This window comes from Schistocerca nitens, chromosome 7, assembly GCF_023898315.1.
Source record: "Schistocerca nitens isolate TAMUIC-IGC-003100 chromosome 7, iqSchNite1.1, whole genome shotgun sequence".
Lineage (NCBI taxonomy): Eukaryota > Metazoa > Arthropoda > Insecta > Orthoptera > Acrididae > Schistocerca > Schistocerca nitens.
The window spans coordinates 174,771,017-174,798,422 of record NC_064620.1 but is presented as its reverse complement, the minus strand read 5'-3'; the positions used below and the strand labels follow the sequence as shown (position 1 = coordinate 174,798,422).

At 41.5% G+C, this 27,406-nt stretch overlaps 1 protein-coding gene across 3 annotated transcripts in view; it reads right to left on the bottom strand.

The window, feature by feature from the left end:
* Positions 1 to 27,406, bottom strand: part of LOC126194809 (stromal membrane-associated protein 1) — a 133,711-nt gene that overhangs the window by 83,188 nt on the left and 23,117 nt on the right. For all 3 annotated transcript variants that reach the window (XM_049933123.1, XM_049933121.1, XM_049933122.1), the window contains exon 4: positions 10,906 to 11,128. In XM_049933123.1, the coding sequence (XP_049789080.1) occupies positions 10,906 to 11,128 (223 nt within the window). The remainder of the gene's footprint in view (positions 1 to 10,905; positions 11,129 to 27,406) is intronic.

The following is a 27,406-nucleotide window of genomic DNA, read 5'->3' as shown; positions in this document are numbered from 1 at the left end:
TTGGCATTCTCCAAGAACAGATGCTGAAAATTAACAAAAATCTAAATGATAAGATTGGTCTTTGCCGTGGAGAGGGATGTGTGTGGGGAAAATGACAACGGCATCAGCACTCGGCACTACCAACAGAAACCACAACATTTAACTTCACCACGCAATTTTGACACTACAGCTGCTAGGTCGCTGGTGCTTGCAGGAATGAAAAAACAGCAAAGTTGACATGAAGTGTTCTGGACAAATCCAATATGTATGAAACTGAATGATGGACCCACTGGACACATTTTGTTATGTCACTTACACGCAGTTACCATTGCCAGCAAAGTAGTTACCCCAAGCGTGAATGCACATTGTTTTCCTTCAATTCTTGCTCTAAGGGGATAAGCAGGCTGCTAACTTACTGACATACAGAATATCCAATAAAAAAATCTGTACTTAAATATAAATGTGCAGTCGATATTTTTATAGGCCAGTATATTGATTTTTTTTGTTGATAAGTCAATACGTTTTTTCAATACAAGTGCCGATAATGATTTTTTGTTTTTTAAATATTGATATATCGAATTCTCCATATTTGTAAAGACAACATTCCTACAGTACAGGTTAGGTGAATGTCCGATTTGCTTTTTATTCATTCAAACCCTAGCTATGTAAGAAGAGGAAGCACCTGCTGTTGCTAAGTAGGTCGTGAGTCGCTAGGTGTTCAGCAAGAACTGACGTGTTGGTAGAAATACCATAATGAAGCGGTAGAACCAGACAAGTTCTAGATCTTTAAGGATCCAGTATACTATGAAGCTTGGCCCAGACCTGTGATGAACAGGTGTAAGTTACCAAGGAGGAGACACAGCGCTCCAGCATTCCTTCTTACCTCATTTAATTGTGTAGTGTGCCTTTGCATGCATCCACTTAAAAGTGGAAGAGGGTAGCCTGTGGCTGATGAGAAGATGTGGCAGGATCCACCAACAGCCCTAAATAGCTATTGCAATGTCTTTGGTCCACCATGGTACTGGCTGCTGGAGGAGGGATGGGAGGAGGGGGACAGTAGAAAGAGAGATACAAGGTTCCAGTAGCACTGATTGCACCTGATATGTCTCCGATAAAGTCATCAACACAGATTGATGGGGAGAGGATGAAGATGACAGCAGAGGTCTGTAACTGCCAATTGGCCCCTGCAGATAGCCCAATGTGGCAATGGTGCCACATGGAAGTGACATGGAAGTGACATGGAAGTGACATGGAAGTGACATGGAAGTGACATGGAAGTGACATGGAAGTGACATGGAAGTGACATGGAAGTGACATGGAAGTGACATGGAAGTGACATGGAAGTGACATGGAAGTGACATGGAAGTGACACTACCACCAGAAAGTGACGACTGTTACAAATATTACTGTATAGTGATCATTGTAGCAAAGCCACAAGACTGGGAAAACATACTGTAAGGTGCAATGGGAAACAATGGAGTGGGTAGGGATACCGTCACTGAGAACATACAAATTAAGACTGTATAGAAGTTTCTCAATCAGAAAGTCCCTGCTAGATGGCTTGGTACTTCGCCACAGGTATGTGTGTACTGAAGATCCCATTAGGAGAAAAGGGAGGACAGTGAAGTTATTGGATTTAAGTGGCCGTCTCAAGAAACAAGGGTCAGACAAAAATATGGAAACAACACAAGAAATACATGCGTGAACATAAATGCAGATGCTAGCCAAACCTGCAGATTATGCTGTTGCATTTGACCACGAACAGGATCTGGGCAATATCATGAATACGTTGCAAGTGTCACTCGTGGTCAGAATAGTGTTGTGTGTAACTGTGAGTGCACTATATCAGAGCTAAGTAAATTTGAATGTGGGCAAGTTATTGGTGCTCATATGGAAATGCTACTGTAACCAAGGGAGCTGAAGTGTTTAAAGTTTCAGGAGGCACTGTATTAAAGATTTATACTGCACGCAGAGAAAGCGACAGATCATCATCAGGTAAGTCACAATTTGGACGAAAGAATGAGTGATCATGACAAATGGCCATTGAAGATGATTGCGATGAAAAATAAGATGCCAACACCTGTAGAAGTTACTGCAGAACTGAATGTCGAACTTGCAAATACGGCCAGCATCAAAACAACATTAACAGAGTTCCATAAACAGGAACTACAGGACATGCTGGAATTCTAAACACACTCTTCAATGATGAAATGTCCGTAACAGAAAAACAGTGCCAAAGCCACAAAACCTCAACTATGGAGCAATGGAGAATGTCATTTGGTCACATGGATCATCTTTCAAATTTCAAGCTTCTGGAGTAGTTTACGCCCAGAAAGTGAAACGTGGCAAGAGTTCAGTGGGCATTTGGGCAGCCATATCATAGTATTCCCTGGGCTCCTTGGTTACTCTGCAGGGTTACATTCCTACCAAATATTATTGTAAATTACCATTTTAGCTGTTCAGGTCCATTCGAAGGTACAATGTTTGCTCGCCAATAGTGAAGCTGTGTTCCGAGACAACAGGGGCGCTGTTCATAAGCTCACATTGTCCTGGTTTGGTTTTGTGAGTATGAAGATGAATTGTCACATCTACCCTGACCATCACAGCCACAAGATCCCAATATTATTGAACCTTTGTAGTCTACTTTGAAGATGAGTGCATGATCACTATCCACCTCCATCATCGTTAGCTGAAGTTGCCACTATTTTGCAGGAAAAATGGCACAAGAATCCGTCAAAAAACATACTGGAGTTTTAGTGATCCATTCCTGGGCAACTGGAAGCTGTTCTGGACACCAGTATGTTTTCTACACCATATTAGGCATGGTTATATTGTGTTTTTGGCATTTCCACATTTTTGTCCATATCCTGCAAGAAAGACCCCAGTGAGGGGTAAATAGACAGCAAATGGTGATCACTGGGCTTCTTCACACTCACTGCCTATCCCTTCTGATGCGGATAAGGAGGGTTTCCTACTCACTGACAACACCACTGCAAACTAATGTACAGATCCCTCCAAATAGGACCCATTCAGTTCCAATAGAAGGAACAGTAAACTACAAGGACTGGAGAATGGTCATCAGTGAAATGCATTTCTTGGAAAGCAACAGGAGCACATTAGCTGTAGTTCTGGCAGGTGACAGTAACACCCACTGCAGTTCCATTAAATTATCACATTAAGGGCATCCTCGTTAGGTGTGAAGATGCCTGGGTGACAGGTGATGGCCCACTATCACTCTCTCTGATGGGGATAGAATATCTACAGTTTTCGATGCGACAGGGGGATACAGTGCCTCCAAGGTAACTGCAGTGATCTTCTCCCATGATTTCTTCTTTATCTCTTTAAATACTTTAAATAGTTGGCACTCTTGCATGTGGTTATTTGCTGTGGAGACAAGAGTCGAAGACCAACAATCTGTGGCTCTGACACACTCTGCCTGATGTTGGGTCATTGGTCTGTAGATTTAATGGAGACTTCTTCCTAAAGGCAGCTGTGTCGCTGGTAGATGCCAGAGTAAGACACTGCTTCTCCAGTCAGATCCAGGAGTCCAGGTTAATGGTGGTGCAGCAAGAACCACAAGAGAGGAGGGGCCTATCTGCCACATAGGCCAATTTAGTTGTGCAACTACCAGAGGTCGGTGCTGGGAGAATAGGATAAATAAGTACTCAAGTACTGCTGATGACATGGCTGCAGTAGCAGCCAAGTTCGGTATCACTGGGATGGGATATACATAATCCTGATAGTTACACAGACAAACTACTGAAAAGTGTAATAATGAAAGGCAGAAATTGGCTAGCAGAAGTAAAATGATATAACTGTTTAACAGTCTTCTACAAAATCTGTAAGTCAACAGAAGTTCCACATGTACAAATTTCTATGCCTGATTGCAAATAAACTCTGAACCAATTACAATGCAATAACCACTGAAATAAGAATAATGCAATATTCACAATAACTGTTCTGTATCTACAATGAAAGTCATGATTAAGTAAACTAACACATGAGAGGTACTCAATGTTCTAATTACCCCAACAACAAAAAACATCTGACCATGAAATTGGGTGGTAATGTTTGTTCCTTCTCTAAATATTCACTCTTGAACACAACTCTCTTTTCTTAACAATGGATGCCTTACCTTGGTTGTAGGAGTATGAAACACTCTTTATACCCTGTTATGTCTTCAAGTAATGTTCAGTAAGTATGACTAACATCTTTGGCACTTCTTTGGCATTATAAACTTCCATGTTTTTGTTATTACGATCCAAAATGGCTGCACAATGTTAAGGGAAAGAACAGTTTATACTACTGTATTCCATATACTGGCACAACTTTAAAACAACTTTAGCACTGCAATTCCAGCGAATATTTTCTGCTTTTGGCAATGTGCACAGTGCACTCATGGGCGTTCCTCATCTTCATAATATAAGTAGTTGACTCAAGACCAGTGATCACTGCTCACTGCAATATACAATGTTGCACCAACTTACCAAACATCAGACACTTAAGCCATTTCAAAGCTGCTGGAAATCGATAATTGACAGTGTTGTGTAGGTGCAAGTTTACTAACTGTAAACTGTCTCTCCACCTCAAACATCACTGTTTTGTATCATTGGAGCATTTGCCATTCACCAACATCTAGGATGTATGTATAGTTTAGGAATTATATAGAAAATGTGAGCATTACCACTAATACCACAATTTTGTAACTGTTTATCTTGCAAGTACCAACAGCCTCAGGAATATTAATGTAAAATTACATTGAGAATTTTTATAAAGCTTTTTGAGTGTAATGTTGAATAAAATTTGCTACTAGTCACAATTGCAGGTGGTTTATTTAAAACATACCTGGTTGTGTACTTATGCCCATCTTCAGGTGAGCAGATGTTCAGTTTCAGGTTTCCACATCCAATAGATATAGTATCTATCACTGTTTGCACAATTACATCAAAATGGGTTCTCTCTGTCTTTCTCTCTTTTTTAAAAAACTACCACCTCCAAATGTGAAGGGTAACAGATTGTATTCAGTGTTACCCTTTAAAGGAACAGTCACAGAGTTCAACAGCATTCATTATGGATAAAATTCAATTTATGTTTTAAATCAATATTGTGAAGCTGGCCAGTGTAATAAATGACAAATTTTGTTATTATAGATAAATCATATGTACTCAACTAAAGGAGTTTCACTAGTAATGGTAGTAATCTCAAAATAATGAGTAACTTTTAGAACAGTCTTTAATAAAATTACATTTCTGCCAGTTAATTTTATTCAGTCTTTGCAGAAAGCACTTCCTTGATAGACTGGACATTTTTCATAACTATTGGTGGTAACTTACTAATAACCAATGAGAAAAGAAGATGGATAATTTGCTACTAACCGTAAAGATGACACGTTAAGTAGCTGAGAGGCACAACAAAAATACTGTTACACATTTAGCTTCTTCAACGACTTCTTCAGAAAAAAAAAAAAAAAAAAACCACACACACACACACACACACACACACATACACACACACACACACACACACACACACACATGTGACTGCCTTCTCAGTACAGTCTGAGCAGACAGGCATGTGTGCATGAGATGTGCTTGTTATGTGTGTGTGTGTTTTCCTTTTTTGAAGAAGGCTTTCACCAAAAGCTAAATTGTTTAACAGTCTTTTCGTTGTGCCTATCTGTAGCTCAATGTGTCATCTTTATGGTGAGTAGCAACCTATCCTTTTCCTTCTATTGTTAATATTCCAACCCACAGTATCCACTGACCAATAACTGTAACTTAAAATGTGAACACTAGTAATACAATCCACAAACTTCCAGTGGAGTTTGCACATCATCATTTGCAAATTCATGAATTGAAGAATTTGCTTTTTCAATTTGAGGAGAACTACAAAAAGAACCTACAACACATTTAAATATCTTGTATCTACTCCTCACTAAACACTAGCTACTAAAGAAGAAATAATACGCAACTGCTGAAAGCATGTCAATACAAAGCAATAAAATTAGGTCATTACTGAAATGTCCATCTATGAATTAGTGCAAATCACCAACAGAAAACACAATTGCTAGAATAGTTATCAGATAGAATTACAAAGTAAATGGGAGCATGGTGAGTATGACAGCTACAAAACCACAATAAGATAAATGCTGTTGCCAACGCGTGAAAATTTTGTCTTTACTACTTCATCACACCAAAAGTTGACTAATACGACCATTTCCAGGAAAGGAAAAGGCTTTAAAAATATTAATATTAAAACTATTTCCCTTATTGTAATAATATCATTGCAACTCTGTCTGTCATACATTTGAGCCATTTTTCCATACATACTCACAGTTCGCAGTTTTTGCCCCTTTCATTTATACCTCACCACATTTTAAACCCTATAACTGTCTTATCCAATGGCAACTTGTGCAAAGTTACACCAGTTTGCTACAATATGGTGGCCTACAGCCTTCTGAATTCAAGGGTAGTCATTTTAACTAAATTGAATATATTAATTTTACATATATAAATTGAACTGCTCAAATATATTAAAATTTCATCATTACAGATTAATATAGTGAGGGGAGAAAAAGAAAAAAATTGGGATCAGTGGGAGCCAAACCCAGGTCGGTGAGCTGCCTGGCTGGATTTGAGACCACTCACCCACAGAACAGTCACAACAGCAGAGCTTTAAAAATACCTCACACTATATGATTGCACAGTATCCTACACAAAATTAAAAATCAGACCTTTTGATTTCATTAATCTGAGGCAAATGATTGGATTGACTTCGATTTAATATTTTTTCAGAACGTACTCTGCCTTCTTAAAACCATCTTGCGTGTTCACATAAATTGCTTTCCAGTATTGTTTCTTCTCTAATTACTATGAGGGCTACTCAGAAAGCAGGGAACATTTTGGCATTAAAAATGATGTATAATAAATATGTTTTATTACACTACTGGCCATTAAAATTGCTACACCATGAAGATGACGTGCTACAGAAAGCACATTTAACAGACAGGAAGAAGATGCTGTGATATGCAAATGATTAGCTTTTCAGAACATTCACACAAGGTTGGCGCCGGTGGCAACACCTACAACGTGATGACATGAGGAAAGTTTCCAACCGATTTCTTATACACAAACAGCAGATGACCTGCGTTACCTGCTCAAACGTTGTGATGCCTAATGTAAGGAGGAGAAATGTGTACCATCACGTTTCTGACTTTGATAAAGGTCAGATTGTAGCCTATCTTTATTGCGGTTTATCGTATCTTGACATTGCTGCTCGCGTTGGTGAAGATCCAATGACTGTTAGCAGCATACGGAATCTGTGGGTTCAGGAGAGTAATACGGAATGCCGTGCAGTATCCCAACGGCCTCATATCACTAGCAGTTGAGATGACAGGCATCTTATCTGTATGCCTGTAACGGATCGTGCAGCCACACCTCAATCCCTGCGACAACAGATGGGGGCGTTTGCAAGACAACAACCATCTGCACAAGCAGTTCGAAGACGTTTGCAGCAGCATGGACTATCAGTTCGGAAACCATGGATGCAGTTACCCTTGACACTGCATCACAGACAGGAGCGCCTGCGACGGTGTACTCAACGACGAACCTGGGTGCACGAATGGCAAAACGACATTTTTTCGGATGAATCCAGGTTCTGTTTACAACATGATGGTCGCATCCGTGTTTGGCAACATTGCGGTGAACACATATTGGAAGCGTGCATTCGTAATCGCCATACTGGCATATCATATCACCTGGCGTGATGGTATGGGGTGCCATTGGTTACACGTCTCTGTCACCTCTTGTTCACATTGACAGCACTTTGAACAGTGGATGTTACATTTCAGATGTGTTACGACCCGTGGCTCTACCCTTCATTCGATCCCTGCAAAACGCTACATTTCAGCAGGATAATGCACGACCGCATGTTGCAGGTCCTTACGGGCCTTTCTGGATACAGAAAATGTTCGACTGCTGCCCTGGCCAGCACATTCTCCAGATCTATCACCAACTGAAAACGTCTGGTCAATAGTGGCCGAGCAACTGGCTCGTCACAATACGCCGTCACTACTCTTAATGTACAGTGGTATCGTGTTGAAGCTGCATGGGCAGCTGTACCTGTACATGCCATCCAAGCTCTGTTTGACTCAATGTCCACGTGTGTCAAGGCTGTTATTACAGCCAGAGGTGGTTGTTCTGGGTACTGCTTACTCAGAATCTATGCACCCAAATTGCGTGAAAATGTAATCACATGTCAGTTCTAGTATAATATATTTGTCCAATGAATCCCTGTTTATCATCTGCATTTCTTCTTGGTGTAGCGATTTTAATGGCCAGTGGTGTATATACATCTGAAAGAGTGACTAATATACTAGTTTCCCACACAGTCACCAAACATATTGAGGAACTTATCACAGTGGTGGACAAACTTTGAAAGACCTTCGTCCTAAAATTCTGCCGCCGGAGACTTCAGCCAGTGAGTCACACCCGCCTGGAGTTCTTCCTCGTCATCGAAGCACTGCATTGCAAGCCAGTTCTTCATCTTGGGAAACAAATGGAAGTCGCTTGGTGCAAGATCGGGGCTTTAGGGCGATGAGGGAAAAATTGGGAAAAATTTCCCATTTGAATGAATTAAGGAGTTCTTTAGTGCAGTTTGCCATGTGAGGTCGGGCGCTGTTGTGCAAAAACAAAATTTTGGACGTCAGCTTTCCTCAGCGTTTGTTTTGAACTGCTCTTCTAAGGCTGTGCAAAGTTTGACAGTACCAGGCAGAATTTATGGTTGCTCCACGTTTGAGAAAATTAATATGAAGCACACCTTGCCTACCCCAAAACACTGTCGCCATCTACTTCCTTGCTGACAAGGTTTGCAAACATTTTCTTGGTTTCTGGCAGCACCTTGTGTGCCCCCACTCCATGGAATGTAATTTTGTCTCCCAATTGATGTGTTTCACCTGAGTCATCACCGGTTACGATTCGATCCAGTAATGAATCACCATGTTTGTGGTAGGCCTCCAGAAATGTCAACATTGTCCCCATTTGATGTTCTTTATGGTTCTCCATAAGCATTTTGGGCACCATTGTGCACAAAATGTGGTAGCCTAGCTTCTGAGTGACAATTTCAAATAACAAAGTCCATGAAACTTGTGGAAAAGAAAGTGAAAGCTCCATTATTGTGAAGCAATGATTTTCACAAATCGTTTCATCAACCTTAGCACTAAGGTCATAAGTCACAATGCTCGGGTGTCCACTCTTCTCTTCTTCATGAGCGCTGGTTCGGCCATTTTTAAACCGACAGAAGATTCACCCATTATCTTGTTTCCATACAGTTTGCAAAGTTCATGATAAATTTCTATAGGTTTTAGGTTTTTTGCCAACAGAAACCTTATCACAGACCGCACCTCATAACTGGCGGGATTTTCAATTGCAGTGCACATTTCAAATTCAAATATCGAAAAAACCAAATGCGCAGAGACGTTCCCCCTGTCACAGATGGATGCCGACTGAGCTGTCGAGCACGCACATACTAAAATATACGTGATTGGTGCACGCCTAGCAGCATCAGATGGAAACGTTCCCTACTTTCTGAATAGGCCTCGTATAATCTTTGAGAATACGTTATATGCAACTGGTTGCAAAGAAATTCTGCTGCAGTTATTAACATCCTTTTTATTGCCTTTCTCATATCTGTTTATGTATAAAGACCACCTTCCGATCTCCTGGGAGTTTCTATTTTTCAAGGAGTCTCTAATTTCAGCAAATTTTTTTATTTTTGTCTACTTCACTAGCTACATATGGTTTTAATAATTTCTTCAATTTCTTTGATAGTTAGGGGTAAATATTATTCCACATTTTCATGAGTGTGTAATTATCTAAGCTTGTGTACGGGTTCTGGGAAATTAAAAACCTTATCAAAATATTTTGTAAGTGTTTCAATATTTTCAGCATTACTTATGCCGAATCTGTGAGCATCGTCCTAATCTCCTCTGCTGTTAAATTTACATTTGAAGTACATCTGACTCTTTAAATCTCACTTTCTCCTATAAAGACCTACTAGAAAAGGGCCTCTTTAGCAGACTCTGTACAAGAAGCTCCTTCATACTACATTTCCTTGTAAAGCACCATGTAGCCTTTTGACTTGCAAGGGTAGTAATCTGAACAATTTTAATACAATTTTATGTATATAATTTAAACTGTGTAAATATATTTAAATTTTCTAATTACTAATTTAACAATGTGGAAAAAAATGGTGACAGCGGGAATTTAAATCAAAGCCAGATTGGCAAAATACCAGTTGAGACAATTCGGCCATGGTGCCATCACGACAGCAACAATTTATAAATCCCTGTGGTACACACAGTTTCAAGGAAAAACACTGACCTGGTGCTGTGAGCAATGTTGCACTCTTAGTAACGTAACATCAGAGCATGTGCAGTGGGAAACAGATTGCTGTGTCACTTTAAGTTGAACACAGCACAGCTGACTACTTCCACACTTTACACCTCTTTCCTATTATTACAGTGAGACTGCTAGAGAACACATTTTAATCTGTTTATAATCTGAATATCAGCAAGCATTTTAAGCGAAATTGTGTGATTTTTGGCTTGCATCCAAAGAGAAATGGTGCAATCTTCGTGCAATTTCAGGTTTGAATTCAAAGCAAAATTAAGTAATTTTAGTGTGACATTTACATCGCACTGTAGCATATTAGCATATGGTAACAGCCAACACTGGTCTTATTAGATGTAACCACACTTTTGCTTATTTAAATTTATTCCATGTAACTGCCAAATTCCCAAACTTCTTTTTTATGTGCAGCAGACATACAAGATATGTATGCAATGAAACGACTGACAACACCTACATTGACTTTGGGATTAGTGTCATTGAAATTGTTAATTAGGAAATTAATTTGCAATTTGTTTACCAAGACCAAGGAGATCCTGTGTGGTTTGCTTCTGCTGCTTGGCAGCCTCAGGATTTGGCCGGCCAGGTTTGGGGCTAGTTGATCCTTTAGGTTTTGGGAGTAACTGAGGCACTGTTACTTCTGTTAATGATCCTGTTGATTTTCGGGTCTGCTGCTGCTTTGCTTCCTTCTTACGCTTCCTCTGCCGTTCTGCTTCCTCTTCCAGTTCCTTGTCCCAATTGACCTAAAATAATAAGCGAGTTCTGTAATAATACATACAAGTAAATGTGAACAAATGAATAAATTTATATAAATGAAAGCTGCGTATCACGAGTCACTCAAAAACTACAATCCATTTCATACTGAACCACCCCTGACAGCCTATATTCTGATTACACAGCATGACTAACTTGTGTGTGTCGACCTTTGCTGGAATTGTGGAAATGTCACTTTTTTATGGTATGTGAACATTACATGTTAGTTAAAAAGGGGGTGACATGCGATAATATGTAAGAGAAATCATGCTTTTTCAATGAATTTTTGTAGAGTGTCAACTTTGTTGAGTCTTAGAACCATACCATAGTCTTGAGAAAAATTTCCTTTGCAGAGTTTAAAAATACAGTCATTTTCTATTTGCAGGCAGATTTTAATTATTTTCTGATTAGTCATTTCCACTGTTATAATGTGAAAGTCAAGATGCTGAGATTGAGCTTACCATTGTCACTGTTATGGCAGAGGAAGTCAACTGTTGTCATTACTTGGTGGATAAAGCACAGGTGTAGGGCTTTAACTTTTATTGGTTACACTGTATGTCATTACTACTGAACGCTCCCCATGTTAGTCAGCTAAACAGCTTTTTAAGCAGTTGCATTAGTAGCTAAAATCCATGTGTTTGCGGTGGAACAAGCTGTCACATCAGTACCCTGCTATTGTTGTAATATGTGATAAAGCACCTATTCACCAGTGAAGGATGGCAACTTTGTGTGAGCACTGCAATACAGCATTGCCAAGTTCAGTTGTTGCAAATAAAGGGCAATAAAACAGGGTACTATGAGTGAATGCTTTATATACAAGCAGCTCGCAAATTAACTTTGTGGAATTTGCAATGAATATTTCTTAATGTGCTTTTCAGCCAGTCCTCAGCGAGCCGTTGTAGACGTGCGGGTGAGAGATTTGAGTGACTTGTAGCTCCGCGTGTTTACGATGTCTGATGAAAGCAGTCCAAGAGAGGGAGGCCGAGGCTGCACACTCCTCGGAAACCTCCAAAAAGTGTATGCAGTCAGGTGCGTGAATACGTGTGTTCCTTAAGGGAGTATTTTGAGAGAGAGTGATGCAGGAGGGCCTCTCGTTCCTTTGGATAAGGTGGTGGAGCGAACTGCAGCTGCTCTGCAAGTTAGCGAACGACCAGTAATAAGAATCTGCAAGGAGAAATTCACGAAAGAAGGCTCAAGTGGATCATCTAAATTGGAGACACCTGGGAAAAAGAGGCGACTAGAAAATAGGGTCACAAAACTTGACTCTTTTCAGGAAGATGCCATTTGTCATCAAATATACGCATTTTATTCGAGGAAGGAGTATCCAACATTCAAAAAACTACATGCTACCCTCACAGCGGCTGACCTGTTTCAGGGTAGTAAATCGTCTTTGTTACGAGTCGTGAAAATGTTAAGATTCCACTATAAATCCCCCTCTGGCAGAAAGTTACTAATTGAACGTCAAGACATTGCAGCCTGGTGATGCTGCTTTCTTAGAGAATTAGTGGGGACAAATTTTGATGATATCGTTTGGCTTGATGAAACATGGGTGAATGCAGGACGCAGTTTAAAAAAAGGCTGGACAGATGGTACCATTAGCGGTAGTATGGCAGCTCCTATCGGCAGAGGAAAAAGGATAATTGTAGCACATGCCAGAAATTCAAAATGTTTCATTCCAAAGTGTCTGCTGCTACTCAGTTCAAATAAGACCTCAGACTACCACGAAGAGATGAACCACAATACTTTTGTGAAATGGTTTGAAGACGGTGTGCTCCAGAACTTAACAAAAAACTATCATTGTTATGGATAACTCTCCTTATCACTCGGTAATACAAGATAAAGCACCCGAAAAGGCAACAAGAAAAAACGACATTGTTAGCTGGTTACAGAAACATAAGGTACAGTTTGACAGCAATTTGACAAGGGCAGAATTATTAGAACTTTTATTGCAACACAAGCCAAAGAACCTGATTTACATTGTGGATGAAGTAGCAAAACAAATACGGGCATAAAGTGCTCAGATTGCCTCCTTACCGTTGCCATTTCAATGCAACAGAGCTGATTTGGGCTCAGGTTAAACGGCACATTGCTGCAGAAAATAAGAAATTCACATTAACCGAAGTGGAATGCCTTTTGAAAGAGGCAGTTTAAATTGTGACATCGGAAGACTGGCAGAAGGTAGTGCGTCATGTGAAAGGAGTGATACAGGACGTATGGAACAATGAAGGTATCTTACAACAAAGTGTCGAAGACTTTATTATATCTGTCAATACGAGCAACGACACGGATAGTTCCACTGACTGACTCTGAATTAAGCGGTGTTTTCGCATTGTCTGATTAGAGATTTTAAACGTCATTCTTGTTTCAAGTTCAGTACTGATAGGGTTGCTTAAAACGTTGTTTCCAGAAATTTATATACAGGAAACATAATGCACTACGAAAACTTTTAAGGATTCTTTGCCGAGTGCATTATTTTCGTAATGAATGGAAAAAAATATTTTGCCATAACACCAATAGTTTTCCAGTAATGACGTGATAAGTTAGAAGCTGTTCATGAAATCGAGAATTTAAATGGTTTCAAACAAATTAACGTAACTCTTGTCCTAATTAAAATTAAGAATAGATATTTGACAGATTGAGAGACACTGTAGAGATATACACCATATGTGGGTTTAAAATTTGTTTACTTACTTTTGTAGAAGATACAGGTTTTAAAACAATTTTCTATCGTCGGGGGTAGCGATGCGCTGAGGCGGCTGCCTCCAGCCAGTGCTTGACATGACAACACCGCAACTTTGCAGCGCAAACGTCAAGTGACAACTACTTTAAATCAGACTATATATCACTTAACTGTTGTGGAATTTGCAATGAATATTTCTTAATATGGTTTTCTGGCAAACTAACTATATCACTGTAGCCAGGATATCCAAACAAATGTAAAGGATAATAAAGTTAAGCTGAATTAATGCAATTTTTAGGTACTTGGTACATGTTATGAAAATGGAAGTATCTAAGATAGCAGAAAAAACCTCTTACAGGGGGATAACAGAACAGATGGAGAGTACACAACTTGCCATGTCCCAAGGCAACCAATTTTGTAACTATTGTCACCAGAAGTGAGACGTTACATCACCACTATGACCAAGATTCTTAAGGACAGATCGCAGAGTGATAACACATAAATTCTCCAACAAAGAAACAGTTCATCTGCAGTCTTCTGGGACAGATGTCTAAGAGAACTGTCACTTCATAATGCTGCTCAAGACAACACGAATTAGGTTGAAATCTTGTAATTTCTTGAGCCAGGAGAGGGGGAGACAAATGTCCACCTTGCAACACAATAATGTCCGGGCGACCAGTTTTGTGACAAATTTGGCTCGACTGTCCTACCTCATCCACTATACACTGCTGCTTTAGAAGCTTCAGACTTCTAGCTCTTTGAGCCTGTGAAAACTTGATAAATTCAAGCAAGCCCTTATTCATGATGGTAGTGACTGCAGAAAAAGGACAGCCTGTATCTAAAATCTTTTTCTATTTACTGTGTCACTGGGTTTTTTGTATCTGTTTTGCTTTCCATGAAAATAAATAGGAGGCATTAATTTTGGAATAATCATCTTAGATGTGTTGTTGAAGCTATTGCTCTGGCATTCACCTGCAGTGATTTTGGAAAATTATAAAAGCTCAAATAAGGATGGATAATGGTTACCAAAACCTGACTACTACTGAATGACTCCAATACCTTAACCACTGTAGTACATCATTTCATCAATTTAATGTGGCCTTGCAGACAGGCCTACAAATTAAGTAAATCACCAACCTCTGGGAATCCTCTACTATCACTTGGTCAAGTAATAAACTCCTTAGTGATGAATTATTGACCTTAGTGGAAGTATATTAGAGGCCTGTGTTGCCTGCTCAAATTCAGAGCCATATATTGTTGATAGATGAACACTTTGTCTTAAACCAGGACTTTTAACCAGATTGTTGCCTTTTACAGTCAGTGTGCTACCAAAGCTTGGAACGTACCTAGCCCTTTAATTGTTAAAATTTACTTTGCATATATTTGAAAAATACGACAAAAGCTCTTCTGCCATTACAAGCAACAGAAAATTTTATTTATATTGACCGATTTTGAAAATCAGTGTAGTGGGGCACACATGTCCCATGAACCTAGTTAGGTCACGTTTTCATACAAACTTATGATTTTCGAAGTTAAATTTATGTTTAAACTGTGACTATACATAAGTCCCAAGAAGATGGTGATTTGACACAAATATGCGGACTGAAGTGTCAAATGAAAATTTGTACCAAGACTGGGATTCGCACAACTAAAAGGACTACTCTAACATCTCCCTCCTCAATCCAAATTCCCATTCATTCATGACTCAGCCCACGTGGTATTCCAGCTAAACTCTAACAGCAGTTGTGCAGAGTCATTTTGCCAGGGCGGACTAGTGGTTAGTGCATCTGCCTATTGAGCAAAAGCTCTGGGTTCAAATTCAGCCTTGGTAAAAATTTTCATTCGACACTTCAGTCTGCATATATACATCATAGATTTTTGAGAAGGTTTCTGGAAAAATGTAGTTTCATTTGATTAAAGCATCTATGCCTCAGTTTCAGGCCAGCCAACACTTCAGCCTATGGCCTGAGGGCAGTTTCTCCCATAATGTACATGACACAGTGTTTTGTTTTGTTTTGCTTTGCTTTGGGACGCAAAAAGACAACTGGCATCATACATGCCCAAGTCAAAACTATAGAACATAAAGATAGAGAGGAGCTAGAAAATGACTATACATAAGTCCCAAGTGACATTAGAGACGACAGCTAAAAACAGGGACGTGGAGAAAGGGCAAAAGACACCAAACAGAAAAGAAGGCCTAAAACTAAAAATTAAATGGCCTTCCCCATATTGCTCTGGCGGATAAAAAGTAAAATGTTGTCGCCAGCCCACACGTCATTTGTTAAAACGGCCAATAACTCAGACAGCAAACCCAACCAGAAACATAAATGGTAAAAAAAATGGACATTCCATCAGGAAGTGGCTGACAGTTAAAACTAGGGCGCAAAGTGTACAAAGTGGTGGTGGGGTAGCGTCACTTATCGAATGATGATGGCTAAAAAGGTAGTGCCCAATATGCAGCCTAGTTAAAATGACCTCCTCCCAGTGGGAGGGCCAAGAGGTGGTTGTCCAAGCTGCTGGGAGAGGCTTAATAAGCCGGAACTTATTCCCGTGAAGGGAGGACCATTTGCGATGCCAAAGGGACACTACTTCAAGACAGACAGCAACACTGAGATCAGAGGAAATAGAGGAACTAGTGGGCTAAGGTACGACGACTGCAGCCTTGGCAGCAGCATCAGCAGCCTCGTTTCCTGGCAGACCAACATGACCAAAAACCCACACAAACATCACAGTGGTTCCACCGAGACTAAGCAAGTGACAGTTTGAAGACCCACTGCACTAATGGATGTGTGGTGTACAGTGCACCTAGACTTTGAAGGGCACTGACTGAGTGAGCAGAAGACACAATTGAAAAGGCTGTGTCACAGGATGTACTTCATGGCCTGATAGAAAGCAAAGAGCTCTGATTTAAGTAGTTAGCAGCATGCCAGAAGCCGATATCGAAAGACATGGGTGCCAATGACTAAGGCAACCCAACCCCACGAACAGTCCAAGAGAAATAAGTGTACAGAAAGGTACTATCGCGAAGTTCCATGGGAAGGTCATGAAATTGAATGAAATAGACCGAGGCTGAGGTAGTGTCCTTCGGAAGCAAATGAAGGTCAATGTTAACACGGGACTCTACACGAAGCCAAGGTGGTGAAGAGTTCACACCCACCAGGAAAGTTGCAAGGAGCGTGAAGTTAAGCTGCCAGGGCAAGAGCCAAAAGCAAAATCCAGGAGGTAACAGAAGAGGGATGCGTCCCATATTGGTGATCAAGGGAATCATTGAAGGAGGTGGCATAGGATGGGTAGTCATGCATGGTATACAAACGGATGCATACCGGCTGAGGAGAAAGTCACAGCAGTAGTTCAGCAGCTTCAGCATACAGTCTCTCAACTGGGCTAGTGTAAAAGGTGTCAGTGGGCAAATGGATACCACGCTGGTGGATAGTGTTGAGACAGCTTATGAGGGATGGGCATGCAGACACATAAACAAAGCACCCATAGTCTAATTTCAAATGGACAAAGGACTGATACAAATGGAGAAGGGTGGTTCGATTGGCACCCCAGGAAGTACCATTGAGGACACGTAGGACACTGAGGAACCGCTTACAGTGGTCTGCGAGGTAAGACACATGGGAGGACCAAGAGTGTTTCCTGTCTAGCATGAGCCCCAGGAATTTCATAGTTTCAATGAACAGAAGGGCAACAGGCCCAAGATGTAAAGATGGTGGCAGAAACCATTTGTACCGCCAGACGTTCTTACAGACTGTTTTGCCAGTGGAAAAACAAAAGCCACTGTTGATGCTCCAGGAGCAGAGATGATCAAGACATCGCTGAAGACCCCCCTCAGTGAGACAGGTCCGTGGAAAATTGCAATATATGGCAAAATCGTGAACTAAGAGCCAGAGATGCCCGGCAGGCGACAGGCTATTATAGGATTAATGGCGATAACAAAGAGGACGAAGCTCAGGACAGAACCCTGAAGCACACCGTTTTCCTGGATAAAGGTGTCCGACAAGGCAGAACCCACACGTACCTTGGAAACTCCGTCTTTTAAAAATTCCTGAAGGAAACAGGGCAGGTGGCCACAGAATCAACATGTGTAAAGAGTACGGAGGGTACCAGTTCTCAAGCAGGCGTCATATGCCTTCTCCAAATCGAAAAACACGGCCACCGTCTGGGATTTCCGCAGAAAACCATTCAGGACATGGGTAGACAAAGTAACGAGATGATCAAATGCCCTCAAAATCCACACTGTGCATTCGTTAGTAAATTGCGCGACTCTAGCCACCATACCAGCTGGGCATGACTCATACATTCCATCACCTTGCAAATGCAGCTTTTGAGTGAGAGGGGGCGGTAACTAGAAGGAAGGTTTTTGTCCTTACTGGGCTTATGTATGGGTATGATGGTGGCTCACTCCAAAGTCCGGGAAATGTGCCCTCTGCCCAGATGCGGTTCTATGTGTGAAGCAGAAAGTGCTTGCCGACATGAGAAACATGCTGCAACATCTGAATGTTGACAGTCTCTGGCCCTGGGGCAGAGGATTGGGATGAACTAAGAGGATTATCTAGTTACCTCATAGTATATAGGTGGCATTGCAGCACTCATGATTCTGAGAAGAGAAGCGTATCGCCCGAGCCTCCTCCGCTCACTTCTGATGGAGGAAGGTAGGGTGATAGTGAGAAGAGCTTGAAACGTCCACAAAATTGTGGCCAAAGGTGTTGGATATGGCAATAGGGTCCACGATAACATTGTCTGCTACTATCAGGCTGGAAACTGGCGAATGGATCTTGGTCCAGAGAGCCGTCGGAGGTTGGCCCACACGACATAGGAAGGGGTGGAACTGTTAGAAGAACTAGTGAATGAAATCCAGATAGCTTTTTTGCTATCCTGAAGAATGCAACACTTTCCACACATCTGTTTACAATGAAGTCAGGTGGGGAAAGAAAAGGCGAACTGCAACAGCTTGAAGATGGATAGTCAGGGAGATGGGTTGACTATGAATGTCACGTATGAGCAGCATGACGCCCCCATGAGATGGAATGCCGACCTCAGGGGGAAGGTCAAAACCAACTGGGAAGAAATGTGGAAGCTCAAACTGGTCGTGAGGGCACAATTTCGTTTCCTGAAGGCAGAGTACAAGGGGACACTGCGATGCTAAATGCAGCCATAGATCCTCTTTGTGGAATCGAAGGCCGCGAACGTTCCATTGGAGGAAAGTCACAATAATGAAGAGCTGTAGCGGTGTCACCTCAGCGGCTGCCAAGTGACAGCCTGTGAAGAGTTGCTACTACAGGGCACAGAAGGACGAGGATCCTGCTCCATTGGGTCCACAGAAGCACTGGCTTGCTTGTGCAGTCGGTCTGTGGAGTCCAATGCTGAAAAACTGTTTGTGGTGTGCACCGGTGACACACACGCCAGCCTGACTAAGGTATCATGTGGCGACACCGCTGAAGAGGATCTTCGAGTCACTGAAGGAGAAGACCATTTGCCTTTGGTGGACTTCAAGCCTTTCTGATCAGGGGAGACTTGGGTGTTGGTTGGCAGGAGGGACATAGGAAGTCTTCACCAGAGTACTACTCCTGTCCTTATGGCTTACCGGTTGTGTAGCTGGTGGCTTCGCTCCTTCACGAGAGTGTTTGATGGCTTGTTGCACAGCTGGCTCTGGGTTGGCAATGCTACCTTGACACTGGGCGATTTCACAACCTCAGAGCTGAATTGGAAGTCACATGTCTGCATGGCCATGTCCTTCATGGAGCGAGGGGCAACAAGAACAGAATTGTGTGTGCCAGAAAGGAGAATGCAGGGTTTGCGATTAGCAAATAACTTGTAATCGACTGGGTAGGGCACTTTTTCGTTTACCCGGATCTCTTTGACAGCCCGTTCATCAAGATACACAGGACAATCCGGAGAGATGGTGGCATGGCCACCACTGCAGTTGATACAGCGAGTAGGAGGCAGACAATCGCCCTTGTGCACATCCCCACCACTGATTACACATTTGGCTAGGTGTTGACAAGATATAGTGTGGTTGAAATGACGACACTGGTAGCAGTGCGTCAGGTTCAGAATGCACAGCCAGACTGAATTTCATAGCCTGCTTTGATATTGGATGGAAACAACACTATCGAAGGTGAGAAAAAGAGTGCAGGTGGGCACTAAGGAGGAATCTACCTGTTTCATTCCCCAGTGGATGGCAATGACATTCTGATCAGAGAAGTAAGACTGGATTTTGGCCTTGGGCAGACCGTCGAGCAGCCTACCGTAAATAACACCACGGGAAGAACTCTACAGTTCTATGGGCCTCGACACAAACAGGGTAACCGTGGAGAAGCGAGGCGGCAAGCAGTAGTTGTGCTCGACAATCAGAAGTAGTCTCCAAAAGCAAAGTGCCATTCCGTAAACAAGAGCAGAATTTCACAGGGCCAGCAATTGCATCAACACCTTTCTGAATAATAAAGGGATTTACTGTGGCGAAGGACTGACCGTCTTCAGTACATGAGACCATGAGGAGCTGTGGTGCAGCAGGAAGGGTCTTTGAATAGTTAGACTCATTATGTTTACATTTCATAGGTAATGAATGTGAAGATGATTGACTCCACGATTGCCAGCGTCTTCGATGGCCCGCTCCTTCCAACTGGGGACCCCCTTCACAAGGGGTTGCATCCATCCTAGGTGATTGTTCACACTTCACCCCACACCTCCCGAACACTTGACAGAGGGATCAATCGGCAATTTGGGAAGGTTGCAGTTCAGGCAATTGCCCCTCCCCGGGCCTGGCATGTACCAGGGGGGACATGCAAACCCTACCTGTCGAACTGGGGCTCAGAATTACGTGTTACCCAGTCACCTGTCACATGTCAGAAGCGTTTTGTCTGTCTTCAGGAGCACACAGGGATGAAGAAGAAAAGAGGAATCTCGAACGCCAAAGCGGAGGAATGAGAGGAGAAAGGAGAGAAAGAAAGAAAGAAAGAAAAGAAAGAAAAAGACAGATGGTGGTGAGACTGTTCTTCCATCAGAGACAGACAATGCAGAACATTCCCAGTAATACCCCAGACATGTTCCCCAAGGGAGAGAGAAAAACAATAGCAACAGAATAAGACATGCAACATGGAATGGAAAAGATGATGCAAATGCTGGGGCCCCGTTGTAGCCAAGCACAAACCCACCAAAGAGTGGAGAACAAAATGGGGGCGGGGCAGTTGGGGGTGGGAGTGATCTACTGCTTTCTCGTCAAAAACACTGATGCCAGCATGATGTAATTTTAGCCAATTTGAAAATGATGTTCTGGCCATTATATTCACCTTAAAAAATTACACAATTATGTATATGGACAATGATTATTTTCCTTACAAACCACCAACAATTGCTGCCCTTGTTCAACACAAATGTGGGCACACCTACCAAAATGGCACATAAACTCCTGCACTGGACCATGTTTTCAGAATAAACTTATGGTATCCAGCACCGTTTCTCCACATAACACATAAACACTGATACTATTTCTAGACTCGAAGTGGAGCAAGACATGGACTTTGAGAATGCATATGAATTTTGTTTCCACAACGACTGCGAATCTGAAGCAGAAATCACACGATTCTGCATCATTGCCCAATCAATCATCAAAGTGATATCTAAAGATGTGCAACACAGCTGGCCGGCAGATAAAAAACACCTGCAAAATCAAATTCTTGCCTTCTGGCATCGTTGCCACACATTATCAAAGTTAAATGGATTTGTCACCCTATAAGGGCAAATGGGAAAACGAGGATGGTCATCTCCCAAGTCCTACAACACAAGTTGTTAACACTACTTCATCTGCATCTACATACACTCTCCATAAGCTACTGTATAGTACGTGGTGGATGGTACCACATACTACTAGTCATTTCCTTTTCTGTTCTTCTTGCAAATAGAGCAAGGGAAAAAGACTATCTACAAGCCTCCATACAAACCCTTGTCTTCATGGTCCTTATGAGAAACATATGTTGGTGGCAGTAGAATCATTCTGTAGTCAGCATCAAATGTCTGTTCTCTAAATTTCTGCATCAATGCCTTGTGGAAAGAGCATTATCTTCCGTCCAGAGATTCCCCATTTGAGTTCATGAAGCATCTCCATAATACTTGTGTGCCGATCGAACTCACCAGTAACAAATGTAGCAGCACACCTCAGAATTTCTTCAGTGTGTACCTTCAGTCCAACCTGATGGAATCCCGAACACACTAGCAGTACTCAAGAATGGGTCATACTACAGTCTGGTTAAAAATACTTGTCATAGTTGACATTTCACGCATTGTATCTGGTTTCCTCCATTCAGAGCACTCAACACCACGCCCAAACCTTTTGCTGTTGCCATAAAAATTAATTCAAAGTAGTTCACTTCCAACTCATTGTTCAGTTTTCTTCCTTTATGTGTTTGGATCCTGAATCCTTGGCCTGATTTTTTTCTTTCATATTTCGTAACATGATAACCACACCAAACCACTGTCCCCCCAACACACAAAAACACGAAACGATGCAGATGAAGATTAAGTACACTCCTTTCATATACAGCATTGATCAAACACTACTGGATCCATCCACACAAGATCCAATTTGCCATACATCAGCTTACATTGAGTAAGCTTCACACGACATTGCGTGACACCAAATTTGTGAAGACTGTCTATTACTGCAACTGGGACACTAGTCCAAAACAACATTTTGCAGTGCAATGGCGTAGCAGTTAGCATATGAACCTGATGTATTGAAGATCGAAGTTTTAAATCTCGTCAAGTGTAGCTAATTTTTTGTTTTTCTAAGTCCAAGCAAAATACTATCATTTTTATTCAATTAATGGTTTAATTTTTTTAATTCTAATACTTTGCCATGTTATTTTCATCATCTTATTGACTATTTTATTTGCTCTTATTTATCTGTTATTCGTTTTCATTTGGAATCTGCTTATGTCCTCTATAATCTGCAACCAGGTGCCAACCAGGACTGCTCATTGGTTGGTAATGGGGCATCCCATGTAGTCAGTGTGAGGACAGTTTCGGGTAACCAATGACAGCGAGAAATTACAGTTTGCTTTTACCACTAAAACTGAAATTTTGCTATGTAAGATGGCTATGCAAACAAATATATGAAATTTTTGTCTTGAGTTTGCTCATAGAGGTTAGTCTTAAATGTCATGAACAAAGCGATCATTATTGTAGTTCTGCCACAGATTGTAAGTCACCATTTTCTCATGTGCATTGCACAATGTGAGGTTTTACTTAGGTTAGGACACAAGTTAAATTAGGGTCAGCTGCCACAGTTCAATCACTCATCACTTAAAATCATCTGTTGACCCAGCATCCCGATTTCTGTCATACTAAGTTTTGGCTGCTTCCAAAATTGCTCCATGTTACACATTAATAGCGTTTGTGAAGTGGCCCGCTATATTTGCGTGTCACCTATAACCGAGTGGTATCTGGCAGCAGATGCGGCAACACTGTAGCAAGAAGGGAGAGATGTCAACTATCAAGTAATTTTGATTGGACTTAAAGCGTTCTATATGCTGTCTCCTTTATAGGTGAGACATTTTCCCCAAAATAATTCTCTCAATAAACTGAAGTCTAGCATTCACCTTCCCTACTATCAATCTCACGTGTTCGTTCCATTTCGTATAGCTTTGTGATGTCAACACCTAGATATTTCATATATGTAACTGTGTCAAGCAGCTCACTACTAATACTGTATTTGAACATTACAGGATTGTTTTTCGTACTCATTGACATTAACATTAAGTTAAGAACACATGACCGCCATCTCCGTCTGATGTGTCTAGTCTCTGAGAATGAGATCCAAACAAACCACTCCTCACACCTCCCTGCCTCTTGTCAGCAGCTGCTAGGCTAGTGGCAAGAAGTGGTGACACCACTGACTGCAAGCTGAGGGAAGTGATAGGAAGGGGAGAAGCAGTAAGAATGAGGGAGTAGGGAAGCAGTGCATGTACTCAGATGCTTCCAGCCAGTGACGATGCACGACTTCTTAATCAACAAACCGTTTCATCTACTGAGACAAAAATGCAATTTTTCCAGTGCTTTTTTCAAATTTCCCTTACACATTTGAAATTCCCCGATTTCCAGAACTTGTGGCAACCCTGATTTTTTTTAAAAAAAAGCTTGAACAACTAGTTAGACAAGCAACACATTGGAAACATTTTAGGCTTGACCTTATCAACAGTGTTACTAGAAAGACATGGACTAGACTGTAAATCACACTCTGTAGATGTGTCAAGTAAGTGGATTAAGAATGGAAAATACCCTCTGTGGTTTTTTAGTCAAATTCGTAAAATGTTGAGGAAACAGAGATTGTTGCGGTCTCAAATCAAAAAAGAATGCACAAATGTCGACAGGTAAGAGTTAGTCTAAATTCATGTTTCTGTAATAAGATCAATGTACGAAGCATAGAACAACTTCCATTTCACCTTAGTGGAAGATATTTCAGAGAAAATTCTAGTCATATGAAAAACCTCTAGGTAGATTGAAGACTTCTACCCAGTCACTCGTCGTCAAATCTGGTGCGGCAATAGAAGACAGCAAAAGGAAATCCGAAATTTTTAATTTCACACTTAAGAAATCATTCATGCAGGAGGATCACAGAAACATACTGTCGTCTGACTGTCTCACTTTGAGGGCATAGAAATAGGCATCCCTAGTGCACAGAAACAGAAATAGTTAAAAACAAATTAAGTCAGATTCAAATGGAATCCCAGTTCAGTTTTACAGGGAGTACTCTGCAGCACTGGTCCCTTATTTAGCTTGCATTTACTGCTAATCTCTCACCCAGTGCAAGATGGTCTGCGAACAGGTATTCTGGAAAGGCACTGATAAGAATACTGAGCATATGCTCGCAACTTTCCAACAGCATCAGGGTAATCAAGAAGCTTCAGTATATAAATACTTCCTGTGGCCTCCAGCAATGAAACCGTGGTCCAGGCTCCATCTTTACTTTGCAGGCCCATTTCTAGGATCACCCTGGCTCATACTAGCAGATGCAGGGAGTAAATTTCCCGATGTTTCTCAAACACATTTGACAATGATGGCTAAAACCATCCAAGTGCTGACAAAGACTTGCCACTGAAGACCTTGATGGAACTGTGACTGGCAACTGTCTACTTCACCCCGATATCCTGACAGTTTTGTAAATTAAGACATTCAACTTGCACTAACAGCCCCATTCCATCCGGCATCCAGTAGTAGGAGGAGACATTTCATTTACACTTTCAAATAACAAATGATGAAATTATTACAGACCATAACACTGACAGTCTGCTCACACTCTTCTTGGCATCATACTGTTGTTCTCTGCAGGCTGGGGCCAACCCAGCGGAGAGGCTGCATGGCCAATCTCAGCCCTTACAGCCTGCTATTGTGAAATCCCATAGTCTCCAAATTAGTCTCTCCCAAGTCCACGCCGCTATCACTATAGGATTCATGAGAAGGTGTGGACAATGCTTCTTTTCAAGGGGCAAGCACTGCCGGGCCTCAGCATATCACCCATCTTCTCAGTACAGTTATGGTGTAGATCCAGATGCAGGACCACAAACAGACCCGTAAAAAAAAATCAAACAACTGTATCAATGCAGGGTCTCTGACGTTTCAAATTGTGACTCCATGGTTTTTGTTACACATTCCCCATGGCCCATGTTCGAGCTCTACCAACCACAATGGCTGCAGCATTGCCCACACAAACAGGAGTCAGCCAGCCACCAGGGAAAGAGTGTCCACAAAAGAGCTCTCACCGCTGCTGGCACTCCCTTGCCCACGTACACTGACACTCTGATTTCAAGCCAGTCAACCCTTTCTCTTCCCAAGGAGGGTGAGGGGAGTGGTGCTGCATAAGAACATTTAGTAGTCCTGCATTACAGGACAGTGAGTCAGGTGAACGAAGGGCAGCCCTTTAAGTGCCACAATATTGTAAAGCAAAAACAAACAGTTCTGAAGAATGATAAGAACAGTTTGTCATGTGGAACTGACAGCCACCACCAAGATCTGAGGTGCCCACCTTGCCAACAGGCAGCATCCTCGTCAACTTAGAAGGTGTGGCTATCACAGCCTTACTTGCGACCGCAATGTCACATGGCTGTAAGTAATGCAGATTGTACCCTTCTGTCGCAACTGCATTTAGGGCCCCGACACAGCCACAGTTGACTCAGTTAAAGCCCACAGACCATCATGGATCATTGTCTGCAGAACCCTCACACGTGGCCAGCAGTCAACCAAGAGCAATGCTCTGTGAACTTTGCCTCATTGACTAGGACCTAGTATTCGGCAGTCTCAGAATTTTCTGCTGTTGCACATTCTGACAGCTGTCAAAACCATAGTCCTTCTGGACAGAGCTTACTGGTAGTACTGGTAGGTTCACGGTTATGGTGTTTCACTAAGAACCTACAATATTCCGACCTGACAGTGATTGTACAGGTATAAACAGTTTGACATTCAGACTTTGCCAAGAAGTCTTCTTGTGTTCAGTGACTTTATTAACTGCTACTACTGTGATTGATTGAGAAATGTGTTTAAATGATACTGTTATTGAAGTGTTTATGGGTAATTGTCTACCTGGGGGCTTGTTCTTGCCTACTGAGCCCTGAGAGAGAGAGAGAGAGAGAGAGAGAGAGAGAGAGAGAGAGAGAGAGAGAGACCCACTTCAATTCAGTGTGTTTAATTTAGGTTTTCATAATTTCTGTTAGTTACTCCATGCAAATTTTCAAATGTCAATCCTAAGGGCCCAGGTTCGATTCCCAGCTGGGCCGGAGATTTTCTCTGCTCAGGGACTGGGTGTTGTCCTGTCCTAATCATCATTTCATCCCCATCGACGTGCAAGTCACCGACATGGCGTCAAATCTAAAGACTTGCACCAGGCGAACAGTCTACCTTACAGGAGGCTCTAGTCACACATTATTATTATTATTATTATTATTTTTTTCTTTACTTTCTCAGACTTTTTAGAAGTCTGGTTAAGAATGGAGTGACGCGGACCTTTATCAAGCGTCACTTCCTTTTTGCTGTACGGTACATGTTATATTGCATTTAGGAACTTTCGGGTAATTGAACATGTATCAATAATTACGGATTTCTGTAATTGTATATATATGTTTGGATGTAGCTGTATTGCATTGATGTATTGGTGGATATTGTGTGGTATGACTCCTGTAGTTGATAGTATAATTGGTATGATGTCAACTTTATCCTGATGCCACAAGTCTTTGACTTCCTCAGCCAGTTGGATGTATTTTTCAATTTTTTCTCCTGTTTTCTTTTGTATATTTGTTGTATTGGGTATGGATATTTCGATTAATTGTGTTAATTTCTTCTTTTTATTGGTGAGTATGATGTCAGGTTTGTTATGTGGCGTTGTTTTATCTGTTATAATGGTTCTGTTCCAGTATAATTTGTATTCATCATTCTCCAGTACATTTTGTGGTGCATACTTGTATGTAGGAACGTGTTGTTTTATAAGTTTATGTTGTAAGGCAAGCTGTTGATGTATTATTTTTGCGACATTGTCATGTCTTCTGGGGTATTCTGTATTTGCTAGTATTGTACATCCGCTTGTGATGTGATCTACTGT